The sequence below is a fragment of the Macrobrachium nipponense genome, chromosome 12 (assembly GCF_015104395.2).
Source record: "Macrobrachium nipponense isolate FS-2020 chromosome 12, ASM1510439v2, whole genome shotgun sequence".
NCBI classification, from domain to species: domain Eukaryota; kingdom Metazoa; phylum Arthropoda; class Malacostraca; order Decapoda; family Palaemonidae; genus Macrobrachium; species Macrobrachium nipponense.
Window position 1 is genome coordinate 64,245,377 of NC_087205.1, and position 20,319 is coordinate 64,265,695.

At 34.0% G+C, this 20,319-nt stretch overlaps 1 protein-coding gene across 1 annotated transcript; it reads left to right on the forward strand.

Moving 5' to 3' along the window:
- Nucleotides 1–726: 726 nt before the first annotated feature.
- LOC135224554 (glutathione S-transferase 1-like) lies at nucleotides 727–19,144 on the forward strand. The gene is given in 5 exon segments (XM_064263652.1): nucleotides 727–873; nucleotides 4,992–5,145; nucleotides 5,147–5,208; nucleotides 5,574–5,715; nucleotides 17,598–19,144. Coding segments are annotated over 4 exon segments (681 nt in total). The 5' UTR covers nucleotides 727–873; nucleotides 4,992–5,007; the 3' UTR covers nucleotides 17,937–19,144.
- The last annotated feature ends 1,175 nt before the right edge of the window (nucleotides 19,145–20,319 follow it).

Consider the following 20,319-nt stretch of genomic DNA (forward strand, 5'->3'; position numbering starts at 1 on the left):
TTCCTCTCTTACATTCAACTTTTCTGAGCTTTATGCGGATAGTTTTGATTGTTCAGGTTGGTTCAGACCTCTCCTGGAGAGATTCTATTGCTTAAACTGCTATATATACCTCTCAAACATTAGTTATTTTGTTCACCTTTCCTAAGTTCGTGACTTGGCCGTGATTATTGTCCTGTTGTATCTCTGTTTGGAATATCGTTTTCAATTTCTGGTTTGTGTCATCTTTTACCTCTTCTCGATAGTTTGAATTTCTTATATATCACGCAAAATTTCTCCCCTGTACCCCCTTCTCTATGTAGGCCCATATTTCATCGAGACCTAATAAACGCTATGATCGCTCTGCCTCTGTAGCTTTGAGATGATCTAGATTTCATCTTCCCTGCTACGTAAAGCTTTCAAGTAATGCAAGCAATCTTTACACAATTTATAGAGCCACATCTTTTATCGATACCTGAATGACTGGCTGGATGTTGAAGGAATAGAACTAACATCCAGTTCATTCTGAATAATCCCATCTCTAAATAGATCAAGTCAATCAAAGCAAAACTTTAAAGTCACGGTGATTGTCTGCCATCAACAAAAATCAAGGGTATAATAATTAGAGCTCAAGACCATTTGATAACGCTGAGCTTTGTGAACGGACCTCTCGCCGCTATGAAGCCATTATCTTGAAAGCAAAAGTGTCATGATGACGAATCACTGTTCGTGACGGAGGGGGGGAGGAGGGGAAAAGGAGGGTCAAGATCTTTGCTTTTATTGCACCGTCATGTGAAATGAGACAACAGTCATTCTCTCGGAAGCTGACGTTCAACGAAGAAGCTTCTCAAAGACATTTTCCTTACTTATTCGGAATCTTTGAGGCTGAGCGGAAAGGTTAGTGGAGCCGAGTTTATTTGCAGTTTCCTGATATGAAAGTCCCTGCCCTTTATTTATTGTTTGCAGTGTATTTTGACGTTTAGCGAATTCCTATAAAACGATCCACGGACGCTTCTTGGTGGCATTTTCGAATAATCATGTCATTTCCGTTTTATCTGGGGTTTTGTCAGAGTTCTTATTTCAAATTCTAGCAACAGAAACATTTGCACGTGTTGGTATTTTTCTTTTTATTATTTGCACCATATTAATTCTAATGTGTCATAGTTACTTGTAGTAATATTGTTACTGTAGGCATGTAATTATAAACGTACACACTATCATGCACTTATGTATATGAGACATCTTTCATTTATCGAAAAACAAAGTAATTTACATCTCTCTCTCTCTCTCTCTCTCTCTCTCTCTCTCTCTCTCTCTCTCTCTCTCTCTCTCTCTCTCTCTCCCCTTGAATAATAATGAATAATAATTCACACCCTTGTTATGAGTGAATGAATTTAAATATCGCATGAAAACTCAATGATGATTTTCTCATAACGAAGGATAAAAAATGAATTATTTACCAACATCAAAAGCTACTGCAATGCGGAAAGTTAGATGCTCAAAAAGAATTAAATATCTGTAGGTGTGATAAGTGGTCTGATAAGAGTAAAAGTGGTTTGATCCAGATGAGATCTGACTTCTCTGTTTCATATGAGTGTGATCAGGATTTTGTTGAAGTAGTCCTTAGAACCAAAATACAGCAACTTTCTTCACCATGATTACTGCAAATTCTAATCTAAAAGGTAGATGTGTACAAACAATGTCCCTCGCGATTATGTTCTGACTTGTCCAATTTTATCATCATTCAGTTCTGAATATCGCTTAAATCCACATTCCTGGGAATAATGGACATTGGCTTGATGATAAAGGATTTAAAACTGTTTTATAAGAAATATAACTACTGAACATCGCGAATAATAAAAACCGATCGGGGTGAACATATCAAAATACGAAACATAATTCTTTATCACACAATAGTGAGGGTATTTTATAAGAACAATTATTATAACAAGTAAAAGCTGCGCAGAAGTTTCTTCGGCACAATCGAGTTATCTGGACAGCGGATAATCAAGACCATAGGAAATAGATTTATCTCTTGGTGTGATCTCAGTATAATGCTGTATGAGCAGCGACCCATGAAACTTTAACCATGGGCCGCTGTTGGCCTATGCTATATCGTTGTCAGACGCAAGATTTTGGCTCACTTTAACATTAAATTAGAAAAAGACTACCTCGGTTAGAGGGCTACAACTTGGTTTGATAGCAGTTGATTTACAATGCAGCTGAGAGATTTTCCTCTTGTTACACTTGTCAAACATTTTCTGTCAATTTCAGTTTCAGCGCTGAATGACCTCATAGGCCCGAGGGCTTGGCCTTTGACCTAGATTCTATATTCTATTCATAAACTTACTGACCATCATAAGATATCGAGACTCCAGAATACGAAAGTTTTACTTTATCTCTGCAATGTAGTGATAAGTCATGATCCAGGCATTAATGGCAGGAGATTAAACCGATTGACCCTTTTGTTTCATTCTTTCCTTTATTTTATAATTAAGTTTCCCCCACACACATATATACAAACACACACACACACACACGCACACACACACACACACACACACACACACACACACACACACACACACACACACATATATATATATATATATAATATATATATACATATATATATATATATATATATGTATATGGCTAAAAAATCAGAGTAGATTCGCGTGACTTCAGCAGGGGAGACCGGGGCTAGTTGCATACAGGAGTAGGTTATTACACTGTCAATATCTTCGTCATATAGAAATAGTTGGCTCCGAGGTTCTCCTCGTTGAGTGAAAAACAAGTTGATCACCCGTCTACGAAACTTCAAGCAAAAAACTGTTTTTGGATACCCTGAATAAATATTTTTACCTTTCGTATTATTTTCATAGACGTTAATGAAACTCGTGTTCATGAAAAATAATGTGATTTTTAAAAATAACTGTCTTTATGCTTCATATGTGATTAGACTTCATTTTCCCATAATTCAAATGAATAGCAAAATGTATGAGGAGAAGGAACATAATTCGCTCGGGATAGTTGTTGCAATCAATAACAACTTGCCCCGCATAATATATAGTTGTATCTGGTCGTCCAAAAGGAAATCCATACGGTACACCTGTAGTTGTAGAAGCCACAAAAAATAGGTAATGAAACCAAAGCCAATGATAAAAGCCCGTTACAGCCTACTGAAGTTTGCATAGGCTACATGATACCTACCAGTGAACCTCCTCAAGACCATTTAACTCCCCATTACATAACAAGCCTATGAAAAGGATTCCAGACCCTGTTACAAGCACAAGCAAGGATGGTTTAGATAGGCCTTACATATACAAATCACCTCCTTCTAAAAAGACAAAACAAAGATCTACGGAGATATCAAACCCCCAGAGTAGCTACAACCTTTTAAAAAGGCTAGCCCTAGAAAGACACAAAGATGCAAAGAAGGAAGATAAAACTACAGAAGCACAGCGAGGAATCACAAGGAAAAAGGCTCAAGTGTAAAACCGGTAAAAGGAATCTGAATAACAAAAGGTTCTGAAGTCTGGTGGAAATAAAAGAGAAAAGAACATTGCACAAATGAAATTGATCATTATGTATGTGTGTGACCTGTGTACAATGAAGTGTTAACTGATTTCCTTTGGTTTTTAAAGGATGTGATTCTTGTTATATTTTGTAACAATATACCCCATGGATTGTAACAACTTGCCCCCATATGGGGCAAGTTGTATACGAGAATTTTTTTTCTGATTTTTTTCTATTTTATTACTGTAATTAAAAAGTATATAACCTTTTTGTTACATGAGTATGATAACACATATAATAATAATTTCACAGCATGAATTTGTTCAAGTTTCCTTCATTAGATATTGAATTAGAGGTAAAAATAGTAATATTGCAACAATTAGCCCGGTCTCCCCTATATAAGCGAATGCCACAGAAAAATCACAGACAGACGTTCAGTACCAAGCGTTTTCACGTTTATAACGGGTCGTTTTAACCATCTAGTATTCAGTTTTATATACATGTTTTTGGAATTTATATGGCAAAGCTTCCTCCGTATCTCTTAAGGTTAAATCTGTGGTTTTAGATTGTGATTGCGTGATCCCGGATTATCCTGGATTATCTTTTTTGTTTATTACCTTTGACAATTAACCATCTGGTATACTTGTTCTTTTTGTTAACCTCATAACCTTCCTTTCAACAGTGCCTCATTTGTGCCCCGACGATGCGTTAAACAAACGTGAAAGCTCTTGGAGTTAAACGTCTTCCTGTCTTATATGTATATATAGTATATATATATATATATATTATATATATATATATGATATATATTAATATATATATATATATGCATTAAGCCCCCCCCCTACAAATGTCCTTTAATATCCAATTTGCTCTACCCCTCCCGAAAACTAAGATATTTTAATATATGTTAACCGAAGAAAAAAGAGGGAAAAAAAAAAAATTTTTCTAGTTTGGAAAAAAAAATTAAATAATTTCGTCCTCTAGTGGATTCGAACCGATGCACAAAGGAGAATTCAGGACTTCAGTGACGTTACCGAGTTGTCGGCCGAGTCGGTTACATTACTGAAGTCCTGATTACCCTCCCCCTCCTTTGTGCCCGGCCTTTTTTTTTTGCGGTTTTCCCAATTCCCAAGCCCCCGAGGGAAAAAAAAAAAACCGAAAAAAAATTATTATCAATTCAAAAACTTTCCCCCCTCACCGGGGGTTTTTTTAACGTATATGAAAATATAATAATTCCGAGATAGAGCGAATTGGATATTCAAAAACATATGTAGCTTAATGACTGTATATAAATCATGGTGATGTGATTATATATAATATATATATATATAATATATATATATATATTATATTATAATTATAATAATATATAGATATATATATATATATATATATATATATATATATATATATATATATATATATATGTATATATATATTATATATATATATATATATATATATATATAAATAGTATCCTATCTATATTGCAGCAACCGCACGATCAAAATGCCAGTAGATCTATACTACCACAAGATATCGCCTCCATGCAGATCCGTCCACCTGACGGCGAAGGCCGTGGGACTTTCCTTGAACCTCAAAGAGTTGGACATTCTCAAAGGAGAACAAATGACGCCCGAATTTTTGGCCTATTAATCCCCAGCACACCATTCCCGCGCTAGTAGATGGACATATCAAGCTTTGGGAGAGGTAAGCCAGCTAAACTTGGTGCTACTTTTACTTTTAAATTTAATTTTGTCTACTTATTTATCTATTTATTTTAGTGATTCGGTTTAATTAAAATAAGAAAAATTGACGTAATCATTTTACATAATATTTCTTCAGTGTTTAAACCATTAATATCTATATCATATATTCTCAGTCTTAAGATCAATACATTTTGTAGACTAAGACAAGGGTGTAGGAAACTACTTTTCTAAAATTCTGAGAAATATTTTTTTAGGTAAACAAGTTAAACGATAAAATACTACTATATACGAAAGAGAGAGAGAGAGAGAGAGAGAGAGAGAGAGAGAGATTTCTTCTGTAATTTCATAAACGCCTTTGCATTTCAGCCGTGCCATCTGCAGTTACATAGCCAGCCAATACGGAAAAGACGACTCCCTTTACCCAACGAACCCAAAGGCCAGATGTATTGTAGACCAAAGGCTTTATTTCGACATGGGGACGCTTCAGCAACGATGGCACAATTATTATGTAGGTAGTTTTCCCAAAGCTTCCGAAACTGTTGACTAGATTTTTTAATTTCCACTCTTCACAACCTTAACATATGAAGAACGCTTTACACCCATATTTACATACACACACACACACACACACACACACACACACATATATAATATATATATATATAGATATATTATATATTATATATATATATATATATAAATATATATAGATATATATATATATCTATTATATATATATATATCTATATATATATATATATCTATATATAGCGATATATATATATATATTATATATATATATAGATATATATAGTATATATATATATATATATATATATATATATATCTATATATAGTATATATCTATAATATATATATATACTATATAGACTATAATAATCTATATCTATATCTCTATATATCTATATCTAATCTATAACTATATATATCTATATATAGATATAATTATCATATATCTATATATATATATATATATATATATATATATATACATATATATATCGCAGATGCATGCGAGTTTGAATCGCTCCAGGATGTCGCCGGGTTGTCAGTATCTCTTGATTTCTTTCTTCATTTGAATCTAGAATTACTAGTGATAAGCATTTTATATATATATATATATATATATATATATATAGATATATATTATATATATACATATACATACATATATATATAATATTATATATATATATATATATATATATATATATATATATATATATATATGAGTGTGTGTGTATATATCTATATATATAATATATATATATATATATATATATATATATATATATATCTATTAATATATACGTATTTATATGTATGTATATTTATATATATATCTCTATCGTATTTATATGTATGTATTCTATATATATATATATATATATTATATAATATATATATATAATAACGTATTTTTATCTGTATGTATATCTCCATATATATATATATCTCCTATCCTATATATATATATATCTCTCCCTATAGCCTATATATCTAATATCGATCTATATATGCTCATATGGATGTTATCTCTATAGCTATATAATCTCATACGTTATAATTATATATACATATATATATATATATTATATATATAATATATATATGTGTGGTGTGTGTGTGTGTGTGTGTGTGTGTGTGTGTGTGTGTGTAATGTTCATCCCCTCTTTGATGTCTTGTACGATTGTGACCCCCTTTTTTTTAAACCATTTTTGCATTTTTTCCAATTCCTAGATAGCTTAAGAATAGAATGTTTTAAAAATGTGTGTTTCAATTTCGCATTAACGTCATGTAAAAAAAATATATATCTAACGTAAAGAGAGAGATCCTTGTCTTTTTCAAGCTGCACAAATGTTTTAACTTTTATGTCGCACTTTGAAATTAGAGTCTGCGAGTCCTTTTGCGTCCCTGCTCTGTCACGCGTTTGATAATGAGCTCGACTCTTTTTACGTGGTCATCAAAAACAGGTCAATCTTAATTATCGTTTACCTCCATTTCAATCGGGTAGTATCTGTTGAGCAGTCTTGTCTTGTACGCGTATATCTTTTTGTCAAGCCTCCCACGTGGATGTTTTTGCACATTGTGTGTGTAAGATTGCGTCAGATTTCAGAACTTTCGAGAAGCTTTCGTGCCTAGAACGTTTTGAGACATCTGCTCTGTCATTTCCATAAAGGAAGAGATTTTCATTCGATCTTAAGACCTCGAGGTAGTTTAGATCTCCCTCTCTCTCTCTCGCTCTCTCTCTCTCTCACTCGACATCGAGATTAAATTAACGCAACGTAAATTTGGTCACTCATATTGTGAGAATTGTATATTTGATATTTCTTAGAATTTATTTAGTTTATTTAATTTCTTTTGTGGAATCTGAACAAACATTTCGTAACGGCGCCTTGTTTTTTTGTGAAAGTGTAATTTACAAGAGAAGAAAAGAAGTTGGTATACCAAAAAAGGTAAAGTGTGTTATATTTTTATTAGTTGCACTAATAATTGTTAGGAACAGTGAATAACTAATAATGGATAGGGAGTGTGTTTAATTAATAATTGATAGGAACTGTTGTCTGTTACGAAGGTTTGGTAAAAACTGTTGGTTAGTGTTTTTGAATGAAAAAGATTTACACTTTTACACATTGCTGATATTTTTTGTGTTTGTGTCCTGTTCCATTGTTTGTGCATTTATTCATTTTCTTATTGAAGTGTGTCTTTTTGTTTTATATTTCATTTGCATTCACCATTTAATTGACTTAGTTATTTTCATTGCTTTATCATTGCACATTTAATTAAATTTAACACTTGTGAATTTATTTGCATTTACTTAGAATTCTTTTCAAGTTTTATTGTTGTTTAGCACTTGTGAATTAATTTCAAATTTTCAGTTATTGCCTAACACTTTTGAATTTTGATGAATTAATTTCTTGAATTTTGTGATAAATTAATTTTGATTTAATTTTACTTAATTGTTTGATTCAAGAATTAATTAAGCTTTACTTTGTTTTCAAGTAACAGTAATTTTCCCTGATATTGTGAATTTCACTTATAAATTTTGAATTTATAATAATTTTTGTATTTAAAATTTTTATAAGTGTTTTCTTTATCTTACACCAGATAATATATATAATTATGACTATATTTATGATAGGTAGAAACATAGAGTGGTAATTGATTTGCTTTCCTTCAATTTTCTTGAAGTGACTTAGAACCAGGGAAGTACTTAGACTTCTGAAATCAGGGAAATACTTAGAGTTTTGAAAGTTGTTGATGGAGTGATGCCCTTTGATTAATTTAATTACTTACAGATTACCTCACACCTGTTGTTTTGATGACTTAGTCTGATTTTCTGCAATACTGGTAAGTGTTAAGGGATCACTGTTGCCTTTAGTGTATTCAGTCGTTTAAACGTGTTATGAGGGTTCAGGTGTTTGGCTTTTTGGTGAGGTAATAATTGATGCAAGGTAACCAGATACTTGGCACTTCGTAACATTATTTAATGGTGCCCAGAGACCCGGGAAAGCAGATTTCATTATCACTCTAGAATATACTGGTGGTGTTAGGAATATATTTTGTTAGGAGAGTGACCATATAGTTTTGTTTTGCATTTATTGTATTGAATTGTAAATTGATAACTTAGAGGAAAATGGCTCAGTTCAATGTTCAGGAATTTTTAGCAGCTCCTTCCGTCCTAGTTCTGTCTGAAACCACTCTGTCTAGAGCACAGTGGAGCGCTTTAGCAGAGGCATGTGGTGGTTATGTGTCTACTAGTATGGTAAAGGCACAAATAAGATGTATTGCTATGGAATCATTGATAAACTCTGGTAGAATAACTGATGAAGATGAGTTAGAATTGGCTCAAGAGTTGTTGAATGTAGCACGTGCTGATCTCATAAATAAGCAAGCAGAAAAGAAAGAGAAAAGTGATGCAGAGGTAGAGCTTAGACGCATTGAAGCAGAGAGAATTTGATTAAGCTAAAATGCTGCTGCTGAGAGAGAATGCAAGCTGAAAGAGAGAGAATGCAAGCTGAAAGAGAAAGAATAGACAGGAAAAACAAGAAGAAGAGAAAGAGAAGAAGAAAAAGCAGCAAGAGAGGAAAGAGAAAGAATAAAAGAGGAAAGAGAAATCGCAAGACAGATGAGGGAAATGGAATTAATAAAAGCTAGATCCACATTACCTGTAACACCGTCTAACCCTAACCAAGGTATTCAAGACCCTGTATTTGATGTAGTGAGAGTACAGAAGTTAATCCCTAAGTTTACTGAAGAAGCTCCAGATGAGTTTTTTGATCACTTTGAGAAAGTGGCTTCAGGTATGGGATGGCCAGAGGATAAATGGTCAGTTTTGCTACAAAGTGTCTTGATGGTAAAGGGAGAAGTGCTTATCTAGCCTTAACAGCTGATCAGTGTAAAGACTACAAGGTACTTAAACACAGTGTGCTACAAGTTTACCAGATGACCCCAGAGTACTACAATGAGAGATTTTCAGAAATTTAAGAAAGATGAGAAGGGAACCTTCTTAGATTATGCTTACAAAGTGAGAAGGTGTTTCAAACGTTGGGTAGAAGCTGCTAAAGTTAAAACTTTTGATGAGTTAGAAGAGTTACTTGTTCTTGAACAGTATCTTAAGGAATTCCTGAACATATAAGAGCCTATTTAAGAGAGAGAGAAGTGAAGAAACTTGACAAAGCCGCTACACTTATGAAGATTACAATATAATCAGTAGCAAACGTAATTACAATGTCAAGTACCAGAGTCAACAACGCCCAGGTTTTTAAGTCTTATCCAAACAATAACAGGAACAAATTTAATGGGAAACCTTCAAGTGATACTACTAAGAGTACACAAGGAAATACAGTTCAGCAAATTAATGTGAAATCCTCATCCAGTTTTTCAAGACAGTTACAGAAACCTAATGTTGTCTGTTTCAAGTGTGGAAGAGTAGGACACTACAGTCAAGAGTGTTACCGGAATCAACAGCAGTCAAAACCAGTTAGTCAAGTGGTGAAACAAAAAATCGAAGAGCAGTGTGGGAAAGAATCAGACTCCAGACAAGAATGAAACTAAACAAGCTGAATGTTTAGCAACCAGTGGAAAATGTTACCTCAAGCAGTGAGTGGCTTCGCAGTGTGGAGGCTTTTAAGCCATATATCTATGAGGGTATGCTGTCAACTCAAGAAGGAAGTATGCAGGTACCAGTCAAGATATTACGTGATACAGGGAGTAAACCATAGTGTGTATACGTGGTTCTCACCCTCAGTTGGAGAAGAGTCTCACAGGAGATTCAGTTATTTTGAAGGGTATAGGAGGAGAGGAAGTAACTCCTATATGCCGCTTACACCTGTCATGTGAATTGGTGACAGGGAATGTTGATTTTGCTGTAAAGGACTCACTAGCTGTGGAAGGTATACATGTTCTGTTGGGGAATGAAGTTGGTGGTGTGCCATTTATTCCTTGTCCTGTAGTGACAGACAAACCATTGAGGATTAGTCCCTACAGAAGAGTTTGGAGAAGAATAACCCCCACCTGTTTCCTAGTTGTGTAACTACCAGAAGTATGAAGAGGACTACGACTGTAAGTGAAGAAACTGAGGATTTACACACCCAAGAAGGATCAAGTGAAGGATCTTTGTGCTTAGAAGAATTATTCCAGGGAAGTGAAGTTTCCCATAGTGCTGTCCAAGAAGAGTTTTCCCAAGAAGATGAAGAAGACGACGACGAAGAAGAAGAACTGATGTCCTGAAGAGACTCCGAGTAGTCAAAGTGTTGCTGAAGGACAGTAGTGAAAACTACAGTAGCTGAGTTAGCAGATATTGAGAATTCAACCTTTGAAGTTGGTCAAGTGACAAGAGAGAAGCTGATGGACTTGCAGAAGAAGGATGCATCGTTAACTGATTTGTTCTTCAGAGTTGTTGATCGAGAAGAGATGCAACAAACTCCTACCTGTTACTATCTGAAGGAAGGTTTGCTGATGAGGAAGTATAGACCTACAGATATACCAGGAGATGCTGTATGGGGCGAATATCATCAAATTTTGATTCCATATTCATTGAGAAAGCAAGTGGTTGCAGTAGCTCATGAGTCTGGACAAATGGGAATCAGGAAGACTGTCGAGATCATTAAATATTTTTTCTGGCCTGGACTTCACAGAGATGTTAGCAGTTTTTGTCGTGTGTGTCATACTGCCAGATAGCTGGAAAACCGAATGAAACCATCAAGAAAGCCCCCCTACACTATAGAAGTTAGAGGAGAACCCTTTAGCAAAGTGATTATAGATATGGTTGGACCATTGCCGAAGACAAAGAAAGGAAATGAGTATTTATTGACATTATGTGTCCTGTGACAAGGTATCCAGAAGCAATCCCTGTTAGTAACATATCTGCCAAGATAGTTGCTGAAAAACTTGTGGAGTTTGTTTTTCTCAAAGTTTGGAATACCAGAAATAGTACAAAGTGACAGAGGAACAAAACTTTACTTCAAAGTTATTCCAGGATGTGATGAATTTGTTTAGGAGTGAAACAAACAGTTATCCACTGCCTATCATCCCAGAAACTCAAGGTGCCTTGGAAAGGTTCCACCAGAACATTGAAAAGTATGCTGACAAAGTATTGTTCTGAGTCAGGAAGAGAATGGGATGTTGGTTTACCATTAATGTTGTTTGAAGTTAGGTGTGCTTACCAAGAAAGTATGGGATGTTCACCTAATGAGATGATTTTTGGAAGCGAAGTTAGAGGACCGTGAAGATTCTTGCAGAAAATTGGGGAAGAAAATCAAGAGGAAAGCCAAGCAGAGTATGTGAAGAACTTAAGGAAGAGGTTGAAAGAGATTAGAAAATTCCTCTTTAGAAAACTTGAAATGAGTCAAGAGCAAAATGAAAAGGAGATTTGATTTTAGGCTAAGCTAAGAAGTTTTAGTGTTGGTCAACAAGTGTTAGTGTTCTTACCTGTCAAGAGATTTCCTCACTAATAAATTTCAAGGTCCTTACAAGATAATTCAGAAGTTAAGTGATAGAACTTATGTGATTGAAACACCAGAAAGAAGAAGAAGACAAAGGAAGGTACATGTGAACCTCTTGAAACCTTATTTCTCAGAAACTAAAACTGGAACTGTGTCAGTAACCCAGACAACTTTTATCTACAGAAGACGATGATGGCTACGAATTAGGAGCTGCAAGCAAGATGAATAATTCTTCAATTTTGGAAAATTTGGGGGATAAACTGAAACATCTGAGTGTTGAACAAGGTGAAGACTTAAGTGACGTAATTAGTAGTTTTCCAGAATTTTTTCTGATGTGCCTAGACGTACTGATCTGGCCAAGTATGAAATCAAGATTCAAGAAGATGGAAAACCTTTCAAGCAAAGAGCCTATCGTTTATCACCGTATCATTGAGATGTTTTTCAGAAAGAAGTTGAGTATTTGCTGCAACATGGATTAGCAGAACCCAGTTCAAGTCACTTCAGTTCTCCATGTGTGTTGGTGAAGAAACCAGATGGTTCATTTAGGATGTGTACTGATTATAGGAAGCTGAATTCTATCAGTGTGGCTGATAATTATCCTTTGCCTCTTATAGATCAGTTACTTGATAATATTGGGCAAGCCAAGTTGTTTCCAAGATAGACTTGTTGAAAGGATATTATCAATTCCCTTAGATGAGAATGCGAAGAACTGCTGTCAGCTTTTCATTACTCCTTTTGGACTATATCAGTATAACTGTTCTGCCGTTTGGTCTGATGAATGCACCCGCAACATTTCAACGAGTGATGGATCAACTGTTAGGATCAATAGAAGGAGTAGGTGTATACCTAGATGACATCGTGATTTACTCTACAACGTGGGAAGAACATCTGAAGATTCTGAAGAAAGTTTTCAAGAAACTACAAGAAGCAGGATTAACAGTCAACCTAGAGAAGAGTGAGTTTGGAAAGGCAACTGTACAGTATCTTGGGTTTGAAGTTGGGAAAGGCCTTCTTGCTCCAGTAAATGCTAATGTAGAAGGTATCCGTAAGGCTACCCCACCTACTACCAGGAAACAGCTACAGAGATTTTTAGGCATGGCTGGTTTCTATCGTCGTTTTTGCCCAAATTTCTCAGCCGTAGTAGCTCCCTTGACAGACTTGACTAGTCCCAAAGCTAGTTTATTTGGACTCCAGAGTGTCAAGAATCCTTTGAGAAGGTAAAAGCCATTTTAACTTCAAGACCAGTACTTCAAGCTCCAGACTTCGACAGAAAATTTGTGATACAAGTTGATGCGTCAGACTGTGGTGTTGGAGCTGTTCTACTTCAAGAAGATGAAAAATAATATCTACCATCCTGTATGCTTCATGTCTACAAAATTGAAAAACATCAGAAAGTATATTCGACAATTGAAAAGGAAACCTTTAGCCTTAATCACTGCATTGAAAAAATTTGAAGTGTATGTGAATAGACCTAGGAATGAAGAAATTGTAGTGTTTTCTGATCACAATCCACTGTCATTTATCCAGAAAATGAAAAACCATAATCAAAGACTGACCAGGTGGTCTTTGTGCCTGCAACAGTATAACTTAAGAGTGCAGCACATTAGTGGGCAAAACAAATGTAGTTGCTGATTATTTATCTCGTTGCGAATCGTTGGATTCAACACCGTGATAAAAAATCTTCTGGGGGGAGGATATATTATATATTGCTACTTTCAAAATGCATGTTTTCCCCTCTTTGAAATGTCTTGTAGATTGTGTACATTTTTTCATGATTCCTAGATAGCTTAGATAGGATGTTTTAAAATGTGTGTTCAGATTTCGCATTTAACGTCATGTAAAAAATATATATCTAAACGTAAAGGAGAGAGATCCTTGTCTTTTCAAAGCTGCAAATGTTTAACTTTTATGTCAGCACTTTGAAATTAGAGTCTGCGGGATCCGTTTGCGTCCCTGCTCTGTCAGCGCGTTTTGATAATGAGCTCGACTCTTTTTACGTGGTCATCAAAAACATGTCAGTCTTAATTATCGTTTGCCCTCCATTTCAATCGGGTACGTATCTGTTGAAGCAGTCTTGTCTTGTACGCGTATATCTTTGTCAAGTCCCACGTGGATGTTTTGCACATTGTGTGTGTAAGATTGCGTCAGATTTCAGAACTTTCGAGAAGCTTTCGTGCCTAGAACGTTTGAGACATCTGCTCTGTCATTTCCATAAAGGAAGAGATTTTACATTCGATCTTAAGACCTCGAGGTAGTTAGATCTCCCTCTCTCTCTCTCGCTCTCTCTCTCTCTCACTCGACATCGAGATTAAATTAACGCAACGTAAATTTGGTCACTCATATTGTGAGAATTGTATATTTGATATTCTTAGAATTTATTTAGTTTATTTAATTTCTTTTGTGGAATCTGAACAAACATTTCGTAACGGCGCCCTTGTTTTTGTGAAAGTGTAATTTACAAGAGAAGAAAAGAATTGGTATACCAAAAAAGGTAAAGTGTGTTATATTTTTTATTAGTTGCAACTAATAATTGTTAGGAACAGTGAATAACTAATAATGGATGAGGGAGTTGTGTTTTAATTAATAATTGATAGGAACTGTTTGTCTGTTACGGAGGTTTGGTAAAAACTGTTGGTTTTAGTGTTTTTGAATGAAAAAGATTTTACACTTTTACACATTGCTGATATTTTTTTGTGTTTGGTGTCTGTTCCATTGTTTGTGCATTTATTCATTTTCTTATTGCAAGTGTGTCTTTTTGTTTTATATTTTCATTTGCATTCCACCATTTAATTGACTTAGTTATTTTCTATTGCTTTATCATTGCCACATTTAATTAAATTTAACACTTGTGAATTTATTTGCATTTACTTAGAATTCTTCTTTTTCAAGTTTTATTGTTGTTTAGCACTTGTGAATTAATTTCAATTTTTCAATTATTGCTAACACTTTTGAATTTTGATTTAAATTAATTAATTTTCTTGAATTTTGTGATAAATTAATTTTGATTTAATTTTACTTAATTTGATTCAAGAATTAATTAAGCTTTACTTTGTTTTCAAGTAACAGTAATTTTCCCTGATATTGTGAATTTCACTTATAAATTTTGAATTTAATAATAAATTTTGTATTTAAAATTTTTATAAGTGTTTTTCTTTATCTTACACCAGTATAAATATATATAATTATGACTATATTTATGATAGGTAGAAACATAGAGTGGTAATTGATTTGCTTTCCTTCAATTTCTTGAAGTGACTTAGGACCAGGGAAGTACTTAGACTTCTGAAATCAGGGAAATACTTAGAGTTTGAAAGTTGTTGATGGAGTGATGCCCTTGATTAATTTAATTACTTAACAAGATTACCTCACACCTGTTTTGATGAACTTAGTCTGATTTTTCTGCAATACTGGTAAGTGTTAAGGGATCACTGTTGCCTTTAGTGTATTCAGTCGTTTAAACGTGTTTATGAGGGTTCAGGTGTTTGGCTTTTGTGAGGTAATAATTGATGAAAGGTAACCAGATACTTGGCACTTCGTAACAATATATATATATATATATATATATAATATATATATATATATATATATATGTGTGTGTGTGTGTGTGTGTGTGTGTGTGTGTATGTATATAGACTACAAATTAAAGAATTCTTCAGTTATCTGGACTAATAGAGCCAAGGGCAAGTCAGATAATGGCGAAATCCGGATAAGGGACTATTTGGCGAAATCCGGATAAGCGAAATCGGAATGGGACTATTTGGTGCCGCCCTTTTGGCGACGACTATTAGGCCCCTAACTGTTTTGGCACCAAGCTTCTTGGCGCTGAACTGTTTTGGCGCCAGTTTAGACTAACAAATGAAACGTTGCGTGCGTCTGTGTGTATGATGACAAACAAAACTATGTAATTACATTGTAAACTACTGTAGTAATTAGTATAATTAAATACGTGCTTTTCTTAACAACTACCTCACAACTATATTCAGAGCTTTAACAACGTGCTTTTCTTAACAACTACAATTAGCTTTGATAACAAATAAAACTATATAAAAATAAAATGCTTTAGTGCTACACAGAAAAACAGTCGTGTATTGGTGTGTGGTAAACATTAGGCAATTACTAAAAGCAAAGAGAATATTGTGGTCTATTTCAGGAGCAAAATGAAAATCAAGCTCCATGCTGCAAATTTTACAATTCATACTTGAGGTGGAAAATTCTACTCATAAATATAAATTGTTCTTCATGATATGGTTGATACACATGCCATGTATTCAGTATATACTTTCCAGAAACATTTATCAAAATATTTCTTTTTTATAATTTGAAATAACACTTCAAGCGATTCAGAAGATGAACCTATGGAAATAACTCTAGTATATATATTCTTTGACTCATATAATAACAGTGGTTATCTGTTCACTTTCTTTTCTTATCTCTTGAATGCAAACGATCTCATAGTGAAAAACAAGTTAATCAAATAATATCATCGCATGTAAAACCAGACCTCGCAAACGATTCGTGTCCAGTGCATCATTTACATCATGTTTTCTGTCACTCTGGACACTTTTCAGGAAAGTAGCTATGGTAACCATTATAGTAATATGTTAAAACTTTCACGCTAGGTATGTCGTCTCTTCAGAGCTTTGTTGTCGGTATAACTGCTGTGGAAAGCAATTAAAAGAATTCTGTTGCCTTTGGATAATAAGGAACAATTCAAATACTATTGTAGTCGTACCACTACTAGCAAGGTATCTCATTTCATGTGAATGCTCTTGGCAGAAAATCAAAGACTGGAATATATTCAGAAATTAAATATAGGACTTTTAGATAACAAAATCTTCTAAGAACAACACAACTGCTTAACATTAGTTCTCATGTTAGAACATCGTTATCAGTTGGAACGGCATTATTAAAATCAAATTGAGGTGAGCAGGTTCAAACGAAAGTAAGCGAATTACTCCAGGTGTGATATAGTTAACAAGGCCTTCTTTATAATTATGATGGTGCTAGATGACAAATGATTGGTTGTCTTATTTAATGAAATATGACAAGGGAGTTTTTTTTTACGAGTAAGCGTTTATGTTTGAAAGGCCGCAAAAAGATTTTCGTTGTGTATACATAAATGTATAAATATGCCTTGACTAAGGATGAGAAAAATATCGAATAAAATTGAAACGTATGAATTTTGATAAACAAAAGGTAGATACTAGTATATATGGTGTAATAATAATTTCTCATTTCCTTTTAGTATAAGAGGTGAACTGAGCAAATTGCATATTTACCATATCACACTGCAACATAGGAAAAGTCGATAGATAAAAGAGAAATCGTAAGAAAATAAATCCGGTGTGAAAGGGAATGGATATATATTTTGATGAGAAAATGTCGACGAAGGCAGTGTTGACGTAATCATCTTTATCTTCAGGCTCCATCACTGATACATGGAAAATTACCTGATCCTGCCGACATGGAAAAGGTGGAAGAGGCTCTCAATTGGCTAAACGACATCCTGAAGGAGTATCCCTGGACAGCTGGTAACACGATGACCGTGGCTGACTTCTGTTTGGCGGCCACGGTATCGACCATAAATGCCTGTGGTGCCGTAGATCTGCAGAAATACACCCGGATTGACAAGTGGCTGCAGAAATGCTCGAAGCAGATGGTAGGATACAATGACATCAATGTCCCGGGAGCCGAAGAATGTGGTGAATTGTACAAATCAAGATTAGAAGCTGTAAAGGCCAAGGAGAAATTAGATGATTAATTTCTCATGCTTTCTGTTTATCTTGACTATCATTATTAATCAGAAGATGGACCTTATTCCTATGGAACTAACTCACAGGGGCCATTGACTTGAAATTCAAGTTTCCAGAGCTTTCCAAGGAATAAAGTGTTGTAAAAATCCACAATTATATAGTAAATTTTATTACCATGTGAAAGAATAAAACAAAGGACTACTGCCCTCATGCTTTGTATTTTAACATAGACAATGATGAACAAAACCATTCAGCCATTCGAAAGATTTCGTTTTTATCTTTAACATAGTAATACAATTTAATATAGAATTGTATATTTTTACCATACAGTTGTTTCTCACGAGATTGCGAATTTCTTGGCAACATGGGGTTCATTAGAAAGAACAGGAGTTAAACGGGAATACAGAAACAGATCACTTATTACAAAAGAAAAATAAATTTACAAATTAACAGATAAATAGATAGAGATTAAGTAGATTATCAAAATGTAAGGAGAATTGTATTAGGGTAGCATTGCGTTGCATCTTCGCTAGAATTTCTGAGGTTTTAATTGCTCGACTTCCTCACGGGGGTATCAAGGACCTCTGGAAATGCGAAGTTCGATAACGAGGCATAAATACTGCACATCGGTGCTGTTGTTTAGCAAATTTGGTTGCTCTTAAAGTTCAAGACTCTGATTGCCAGTTTTGTGAGCCTGAGGAATCAAATATTCATGCGGTATATTTCTGCAAGAAAATTGCAAACGTCATAATATGGTTAAATGGAGTTTTGAAGCTATGTTGCAATTTTGTTCACTGCAATTTCATTAGAATGGTGTATTTTGATTTTCCAGAGTCATCGAAGAAACAAAGGAACAATGCAACTTTAATTTTGTCAAGTTATATTGTAAATACATGGTTGTTCAAAGACAAGAATGGGCCTGAACGCTTGATTATAAATAGAATAAAAGCTTCTATTACAAAAAACCAGAGATATCAAGGCCATTTTGAAAGAGAAATTGTTAAAGTATTTAACAAAGAATTTTTGTAACATTAAAAGCAATGTATTTCAGATGAAAATAAATGTAGTTCTGGATTTGTTGAAATGTTTTGTAAATAATTTATTGAATAAAAACTGAAAGAAAAAATAAAAGCTCAACACAATACAAATGTATAATAAAAACAATTGTAAATCTCCGTTTTGGAAATCAAGGTTAATAAATCTCATCAAAAGACAATTATTACAATTATCATTTTCACTACATAATTTCTATTACAATTGCCAAAATTTTAAAGTTCTGAAGAATACTGGAAATGATTTCGGAAGAAATTAAACTGCTTTAGTCTAAAGACAATATCTTCAACTGGAAACGACGCATTGTATTACTTTTTTCTTATTTAAGAATAGGAGGCTGTCATTGCAGTTCTGTGACTTGTTATACGGATACCATATATGAAAATAAAACACTAGTGCTAGAACTGTTTTCTTTTCTCTTTAACTTTACTTTATAGGCCATAGTAAATACTTTAAATATCAAAACAGTCACATACTGCGCAAAAACTGCCCAAACTCAATCGTAATGCTGAATAAAAGAAACATACTACAGTATCTGTCTGCCTATCTGTTTCAGCAGAAGTTTCTTACAGTTAAACCAGACGAAGTTTATATACACGTATATGCCGATTCATATATCTATCTTCATTAGACTTACTCTACAAGTGAAAGAATAGGGGCTTGATTTTCGCAAACGCAATCTGTTGACTGCTTGGTTTCTATATTGGTAGATTAGACACTGACTAGTCTCCTTATCACAAAACATTTTTGTTTAAATACAGTGATAACTCATTCTTGTTCCAAGAACGTATACATTTTCGTTTACCTAATTTATAGTCATAACTGTCTAATTTCATTTTAACATACCCATTGCTTTGTGATATTGATGTTTTTGAAGTGTTCATTCTTTTACATCCTGTTATCCTTCTCTCGGGTCACATCTCGAAGTGAATGATCCCAGGGTCCCAGTGATATGGTTATGTCCTGAAGTTCCAGACATCTCTCCATATAATTGACGTCCTATGTATAAATCGCAAATCTTAAGCTAAACTGCGTTCTCTTAGTGGCACAAAGTGAGGTCTTTCATGAAAAAATAAGGCGTGATCCGACCTCCAGCTTACTTGGAGCACTTACTGAAATCTACGGTGAAATAGAGCGTTGTTTCACCAACGAAATTTAAAATAAATATGCTACATTTTATTAAACTTTTTTTTTACTGGTTAATATGCTCATTATTTATTTAGCACATTTTCCTTCTAATAAATAAATCATGAATAGCCTATCTTTTAATTCCTGTATCTTTAACTTAACGCAAAACACCTTTTTCACACCTTTTTAGGCTCTAACATAGGGCTTTCC